Source organism: Geospiza fortis, unplaced genomic scaffold (assembly GCF_000277835.1).
Source record: "Geospiza fortis unplaced genomic scaffold, GeoFor_1.0 scaffold41, whole genome shotgun sequence".
In the NCBI taxonomy this organism is placed as follows: domain Eukaryota; kingdom Metazoa; phylum Chordata; class Aves; order Passeriformes; family Thraupidae; genus Geospiza; species Geospiza fortis.
The window spans coordinates 2,767,040-2,775,890 of record NW_005054299.1 but is presented as its reverse complement, the minus strand read 5'-3'; the positions used below and the strand labels follow the sequence as shown (position 1 = coordinate 2,775,890).

The window sequence follows — 8,851 nt, the reverse complement described above, 5'->3', positions numbered from 1 at the left end:
GCAGGTGCAGATTTAAGGGGACACGATGGGCGCGTTAGTGCGCAGGCAGCTGTGTCGTGCGTGGTGCGTCTGACACAGCTGCAGGAACACGGGCACAGAGCCTGCCTGTCCTCTCCTGCTACCCAGCCACTCCCTCTGGGATACACTGGAGTTGTGCCTACCCTGGGAAGTGCCCACAGCCTGACCTGCAGAAGCAGACTCACAAATTGTAGGCATGGACAAAAACGTGCAGCACCCCAGAGATGGGGTATAACCCCTGTCTGCCCAGAGAACACTCCAAGTGTCTGCCATTTATGGGAGCTCCTATGCTGGATGAGTCCCACTGCTGTCACTGAGGGGAAAATACTGACACAGGCAAGGCAGCCTAGCCAGGTTCCCAGAAATAATCTGCTTCAGACTACAAGTCCAAGAAAGCACTTTCAGGAGATAAAGAACAATTTCAAACTGAACCATGAAAGTGTATTTGATTTTGTGAAGGAGAGCAAAGTAAATTTGGCTCAAGAATGTAAAGACAATTAAAGACAATTATTTTTGACATCTTCAGGTAGATTTTTTTTAATTAATGAAAAATAACAGTATTTTTTAATTTTGATAATGCTTCAGATATATTTTGATAAAACAGACTTTGGAAATAAACTTCTGGGGTTTCCCTGCTTCATCACCAGTTCCAAGTGCCCATAAGGCAGAAAATGACTCCTGATTTTTTTTTTTTTCCGTTTTTTTTTTTTTGTCAGTACAGCAGAAAATGACTCCTGATTTTTATTTTCTTTTTGTCAATACAGTAGTAAAGGTTTAACAATGACGTTTTAAGATATATCAAGGCTTCACTTCAGAATCTTGATAATGAATGTTCCATTAGTCTCATCACATGCAGGAGTTAAATTAAAAAAAAAAATCAAAGATTTAATGACTTCTTTTTAGGAGTTGGAAGTAAAAAAAAAAAAAATCACAAGATTCACCTGACAGTCCTAAGATAGGGGACACTGCTATTATTAATGACTAGTGGTAAAATATTTCCCTCATCAGGAGATCACACATACTGAGCAACTGCTGCAGCACTATTGCACAGGAGTTAAGTACCTGCTGCATGGTGGATGCAGGGCTGACATAATTAGAGAAGGCAGTATGACACAGTCCAGACACTCTGATAAATGGCATCACGCCTCTGCTGTTGCTACAAACTTCCTGGAGAAACCTTTCAGTGCTTTGTGTTCCCCATGACTAGAGTAGGGAGAGCAATCAGGTGTCTTCTGGCTCTATGACCATTCTTCCAGTATGGAAAATCAGACTCCCTGGTCTTTAGTATCCAATATTTCCTTGCTGAAATCTGCACTACATTTTCTCACCTTCCATTTGTCCAGCAATGACAAAGACTTTTTAACATGGCACAGCAGTTTGACACTTTCATATTTGATTTCCATTAGAACTCACGAGCAAATACCAAAATCCCAAGAATTTGTCACTATGTTTTATCCATTTTTCCATTTATCCATTTTTGTTTTGTCCATTTTTTAAAAATCTTTTTCACTATCGTGTTCATTTAAATAATTCCTCCTCCTTATTCACCCACAAAGAGCAACAGATATAGCAACCTTCTAAAGTCCCATGACACTGAAAACTAAGCCAAAGAATTCACCCAACTTTTCTCCCATGGCCTTATCCTCTTTGAGCATTCCATCACACCCTGACCAGGGTTTCTGGTTTCCCCCAAGATACTTAAAGGGCCCTCTCTTCAAAACTCCGTGAGGGATTTTCCCTAGATTGCCTAGATTAGGCCATGATGTTTTCTGAGCCATCAACCTTTGAATTAGGCACGCAGCAGAACTGCTGTATTACATGGAAAAAGAGAAAGAAGAAGAGTGTTTTAAAGAGGAATGAACTACTTTCCAACACACCACGAGAATTAAATCCACTACCCAAACTTTCAGTCAGTATCCACATGCATTCAGTACTCAGACAACTTTCTAAACTGTGCAACTAAATACAATACTTGTCTATAGAGTCAAACCCTGCGGTCCTAATTAAAAACAAAACAAGCCAAAAGCGTATTTGATTTCAGTGGAATTTGTTTCTACCTAAACATGGTCAATGCAACCTCTCCCCCCCAAAAACCCTAAATGCAGGCAAGAAACACAGCAAAGCAGAACCTGATTTAGGACTCCAGGACTGGGTGCCACACTGTTTTCTATTTGAAGTTTGGTATTATAAAATAATTATATCAGGACTGCGACCTTTTGTGCCAAGTTTCAGCCTGAAGCTGAGTTATTAAGTGTAAGGGGTAGAAAAGTAAGGTATTTATAATGGCTCTGGTGGTATAACCTTCATTAGAACACTGTGGATGGAGCTGCTATCAAAAAGACTTCTAAGTTGCTGGTGAAATTATAATTTCTGTCATGTAACACCTTGAGGCAAATTTTAAAACAATTATTTGTGAATGCCACAAAGACATTATCCTACAGCATTCTCATCAATAATACAGCCCTCCAAACTGAAGAGGGGAAAGCATCATGATTCCAATTAAAGACAATAAACTGCACAGGCTTTATTATATCTCAGGCATCCCATGAGCCTATACTCTAGAAATGACTTTTTTTGCTCTCTGATGACAGATATGTACTAAAATGTCCTCTTGTCCACACAAACTGGGTTTTTTTTTACCCAATCTTTTTCTTTTATGGAGGATAAACAAGCAAAATTCATATTCAGCCCAGCACCTGCCAAGGCTGTCAGCTGTAGTGTTTGTCATATTTCAATCAAAGCTGAAGCCAGCCAGTCATTTTTATACTGCACAATCCCTACATACTCGAGGACCAGAATTAATGAATTAGCTATTGATTAAATTCCACTCTAGCAAATCCACCGTGGCAAATAAATGAACTACCCGGGGCACATGTAGGCCACGGCCAGACATGTCCGGGCAATCGATCAGTAGTTAGTATTCTTTTGGGATATAAGAACAGCTGATGATAATATGACATGTAGGAAAAGGCAGTGTAGAAACAGAGTCTGTTTCTGGCTGAGTAGATTATAAAGTAGGAAGGCATTTTTGATCCTTTTGCATTCATGTGTTATGACATATTTAGTCTATATATAATAGCAGAAACATGCGTAAGTGTTTGCAGTACAGACAATACAGACAAAGGCATACATAAGTTAAAGCCAAGGGCAAAAGATGAGATCCTGAACTGGGTTCTTATCATCAAACAAGCTTTGACTGTATCTATATGTGTGACAGAAAAATAGCAAGCTTAATTTCACCCTTACACAGAGACAAATGCTCAATTCAAGCAAAACATACAAATAGCAAACAAGAAGCTGAAGTCCTTAAGAGACTGGAGTAGCAACTCCATTCTGTTGGCCATTTCTGAAGGCTCAGATGTTAGATACGAGTTATTTTCAAAAGATTTGTTTTTCTTTTGATGAAAGAAACGCTGCTAATGAGCATACTCCACCAGAAGAGGAAACTCACAGGAAGAATAACACAAACACAGGAGGTTAACTGCTTTACTGTTGCGGTAATTTTGAAAAATGTGCTTGCAAGTTGAGTTTTATTTTGTCTTTGGAAGATATTAACTCCCAAAGAATCACTGTATAAGCTACAATTTGGCTGCTTCTAAGGACTGCAAATTTGATGCTCCCCTTACAATTGAGAAGTTTGCCCATGCCTGCGGATGTAGTGGACAGGCAGTTTGCAAACAGTGGTTCAAGGAGACATAGATATGCATGCCTTTTCAGATACCTTACTAATTCTTACTGCTGTGATAGGTGACTTTTTTTTACCCAGAATTATTCTAAGTTTCCATTATCAGCATCACATTGCTCCCTGAACATTAATCTTCCTCTTCCTAACTGACAGCAGAATGTGATAATTTTCATTCCACTACACTTCTTCTCCTAACTATTCCACTAATGCCTTATTTATTATCACAGCAGAGTGATACCCAAATGGGTATGTACAATCAACCAAGGGTGAGACTTCTTTGATTGATCTTTCAGTGAAAAAGCTCCAAGACCAAAGATAACAACCACGAAAAAGGTTTTCAAAGTGCATACTGAATTCTTTCATGCACCTTACTCAATTTTGAGACAACAACTTTACATTCTGGTCCCCGTTCTCACTAGAAATGTCCCTGATACATGAAAGCCACCCATAGCACAGTACCTTGAGCCAATTATGTGAATAATGGGTGCTGACAGCTGCTTTGGCTCATCTTCCACAGTGGTGATCTGGGTCCCATTGCTCCTCACACAGGCATACACCGTGCAGGCTTCAATCTGATGGAGAGGAACAGGATGTTCACATATTCAGCTGCAGAAATTTTTCAGCTCCACTATTTGTTTAGACTTTCTCTTAACCCAAGATATAATTCTTTTCTATTTAAGAGATTCCATACAGCCAGGAAAATACTGCAGCTTTGAGATAAGTATATCTGCCGAAGATGTACTGCACTGTATCACATTTTCCCACACCATTTTCAAAAGAAGGGTACATGCAGCCCTCTGGCACTAATTGCTGTTTTCTATTAAATTATCACCAAAAGAGTTGCAGTGAGCTTGTTTGACTGCATGTATATGTAGCCCCAGTATGCAATACTGAAAAAAATGTGCTTTCATTTGAGGCCTTGAGTAATCTTTCTATACCTACTATATATTCTGACATAAAAATAAAAATATTTTTCCTTAGTGTGTTCTATTCCTTCATGTCTATTTTGTAAATTAAAAGTAAGAAATGCAAATAGAAATTATGCAATTTTTTATGAAAACATGTCACAGAAATAAATTGATATTCCTTCAATTCTTGGGATTAAACTAAGAAAAGTGAAATAGGTAGTGAAGGATCATAACATTGTTTCTGTATTGTCGACAGGGAACTTACTTCAAATAAAAAAAGCATGAAAATGAAAAATAATGCAGTAAGATTACCAGTGAGATGCACATGCATCCAAGACAATATTGTTTGCAGGAAAAGAAGAAAAAGAATCAAAAGGAAAAAAAAGTAAAGGCATCTTCTTTTGGTTTTACCTATCACATTGATGCAGATATAAATACTAGCACAGCAGAAAAGAAGAATAATTAACATCTCAAGCAACAGAAGGTGGCCATGGTAAATTAATATAGAGGGTCTATAAGTGAGGCAGTATACTGAATTTGCATTGTTATTGAGAAAAGACAAATGTGTTTCCAAGTGGCATTCAGAAAGTCATATGTGTATTCATGGATGGAGGTTTGCTGCTTCAGAGGGGCTGGAACATGGAAATCTGTTACTGTGTGCCTGTTACTGTTTATTTATGGCATGGAGTAACTAGCTGCAAATTTTCAGAATTAAGTACACATGGTACTACTAAGTTTATCTCATATATAATAATGTAAACCAAACCTTCATGAAATAGACAGGAATAGTTACAATTAAGCGTCAAAATCCATTTCTTGTAGAGATTAATACAAAGTCAGGACAGAAAGATTTATTTTTTTATTATTTTTATTATTATGTTTCTGCCCACAGTATTTTGCCTTTCCCTAGGTATGTGACTAGTAAGGCAAAGAGAGAGAAAGGGAAAAGCAAAGAAAAAATGTTGCACATATTAAGACAATAGAAAGTACTGTGACGATTTCAGAGATCAGCTCTGCTGCCTCCTCAAAAGGATAAGGAAAAAAAAATTGATAATGGGGTGTCAAATGCAACATCATTATTTCACTGTACAGATATATCATGCATGCCTGATGTTTCTTAAACAATTGCAATTTTCTTTTAATGAGTAGGAGTAGAATCTTTGCCTCTCTGTAATATAAGTTGGGGCTTTGCTAATGCTGAAGCACAGAGCGTTTAAGGGAAAGTAAATGGAGTTTTGACACTTTGAAAAAGGAGATAATGGAAATTTGTGATGAAAAGTGTACACAAACCAAAATATGCTAAAAATAAATATATTCCTTGTATGGATATGCACACAAGCATCAGCGCAAACACATGTCCACGTGTATAAAGAAATTTACGAAACATTATTTTTCTTGGAAATCCAAGTAGAATTAAATCAGTAAAATTAAAGTATGTCACACAACCTAGAAAATATATTCTAACCTGAACATCATACACGGTGAAGGGAGACAAATCTGCCAAAAGAAAGGATCCTGGCTCGCTCATTCCAGTCTTGTACTGCTGGTTATTTACATAGACAGAGTAGCCTGTGACAACACCGTTCGGGTTTGAAGGCGATGTCCAGATGACACGTACAGCTGTACTGTTGATGATGACAACCTCTGGAGGGAACATGCCCTCAGGCTCTAGAAATAAAGGAAGAAACTGAATAAACTCCAGCTGTCTCTGCAAAAGCACTTGTTTAACCAAATGCAGATTAGTATTTAGGTTTAGCAAAGGGTTCACTGCTTATCTGCTTTCCTCTGATGAAGTTATCACAGTCTGTAGTCTTCTGTAAATTGGCTTATTATACTCTCAGTTAGAAATCATGAAAGCTGATGGTAAAATGCTTTATACCAGCAGCACAGTGTCAATCATCAGTAGTATGTGGCCAGTGAGATATGGTGATAAATTACTCACACATCTGCACTGCCAACATGCAAATATTATTTTTATGTCTCCCCAGTCCTAATTCTTAAAAAAAGAAGGGAAAAAAAAGAATAGAAGATTTTGCTTTTAAAGCAAAACCTGAGACCAAAATACCTTATGTCTGATGGAACGTGACAATATCAGCCTTATAGATGAAGCAATATGCAATATTGCCATTATGTAAATGGTTTCAAATGTTGATTACTCTAGGTAATGATGAAGTCTAACACTTATTGAAAAAAAAAAAGAAGAAAAAAACCAACACCTTCCTTAGCGTTAAATTACATAATTATCTAAGCATGTCAGAAATAACTATGCAAAGGCCTATTTTTATCATAAGAAACAATCTTTACCAGTTGAAAAATTGCCCTTACCATCAATTCTATTTTATAAACAAAAGGTGCTGACCTTTGGCATGAGAAAGGAAATGGAATCCTCCCTTAAAGTGCTTTGCTAATGACCTGGAACACTTGCTTCTGAGGTAATGATATTATAATGTTTATAATGAGACTTTATAAAGCAAAAAGATTAGAAAGACCATTCTAAACACATTTCAGATGCACAATTTTTTTTTATTATTATTTTATCCTCAACCTCCACCCCCAGCTCTGCACTTGCCCACTGACATAGAAATGACTTATAAAGAATTTTCTTAGAGGCTGAACTTGCACTCAGAGTTTCTAGTGACTCAGGAAAGGCCTTATGTACATCTGTCATGTCAAAAGCATGTCACTTCACAGAGCAAATCTTTTAAAAAACCCTTTAATTGTTTCTAAATTCCACCATTTATTGATATGAACTCAGTTCCAAACTTAGTGCACACAGACAGGAACATGCAGGAGAAGATAAGAACAAACTGGGTTAATATCTGCTATTAGAGCTTTTGCTTCTGTCTCAGTGGGGCTGTTTATTGATCCACCACATGATGACAACCAGCACTTAAGCATTTTAACGTTTTAGACCTTTTTCCTTTTATACCGGAAATTTTATAATGGAAGGATGACTGATCTCAACCCTAACAAAAATCAATCAATTTCATTCTCAGATTTTAAGCTAACCAACCTCCATCTGAGGTAGTCACATGCACAACTTCACTGTTGATGCTGTGGACTCCGTTAAAAACTTGAGAAAATATCTGATACTCTGTGTTGGGCTGCAAATCATCTATGACTACAGAGTTTACATCAGCCTGGACCCTCAGAGATCTTCTCTCATCAGTAGAATTCAAGAAGAGGGTGTAGTAAACAACATCTCCTTGTAAATCCTGCAGTGCTAGGAAAAGAAAGGAAAAACATTGGGACATCAACTGGAAAATTTTCATTCAGCAAGTTTCTTATCACCAACATTCATTGTGAAGAGTAAACCAATTTTTATGCAGAACCTCTTATTTATAAAAAATGAAATATTCCATCAAGTGCCTCCAATCTCACCCATTGAAAGAGTGACACAGACTGCTCTCCCTAATATATCAAAATCATTAATGGTTCATCATCCTACCCAACACTGGAGAAAGCTTTCTTTCTCTAGACATCCCCATGAAGACAATGGAATAAAAAAATTAATAGGCAAAACCCACTGCAAGGAGTGGGGTGCAGGTCTTTTTGCTCCTTCCCTTCAAACTACACTTCCCAGAGCCTACTCCAGTCCTGTGTTATTCCTCTAGCCATGAATAAAGGACCTGTGCCTATGCCATAAATTTCACTGACATTCAGCTTTACCCAGATGGCATTTTGGCCATTCACAGTACAGTGAGAAGCTATGTGTTATTGTTTCAGAACAAGCATGAGCACATAATCTATATTTAAAGCTGTAATACACCCTGAAGCATTAAAAATACAGCGCAAAAACCCCAGATCCTCACATTTCTTTGTAAAACATATTCTACCCAGCACTAACTTCCCCAGAGAAAGACAAAAAACAGCACAGTTTTCAGGCTACACAGGGAATGATATTCACTGGTCTGAGCTGATGGATAAGAACAGATTCCAGGCAAGTCTTCTCCATTTTAGTGACTCAGATGTCATCTGTTATCTTATCTGTCCTTTGTCAAACAGTTTAAGTTCAGGTCTGACTAAATGCAACTTCTTTTCCACTAGGCATCGAGATGAAAAGTATAATTACAATAAAAACTGTAAGCACTAACACAAAAATCTTGAAATGACACACCATGCTACTGAACAGGACTCAGCTCACTGAGGCAGAGCACTGATAAAAGCCAAAAGCTTTTTTTCAGACTTAATAATATGTGGGTTTGTCATTGAAACTCTTAATCAAGAATAATACACTATT

General features: G+C 37.5%; 1 protein-coding gene across 1 annotated transcript in view; it reads right to left on the bottom strand.

The window, feature by feature from the left end:
- Nucleotides 1-8,851, bottom strand: part of USH2A (usherin) — a 371,949-nt gene that overhangs the window by 103,152 nt on the left and 259,946 nt on the right. Inside the window, 3 exon segments of the mRNA XM_031059531.1 lie at nt 4,163-4,275; nt 6,077-6,279; nt 7,625-7,834. Of these exon segments, the coding sequence (XP_030915391.1) occupies nt 4,163-4,275; nt 6,077-6,279; nt 7,625-7,834 (526 nt within the window).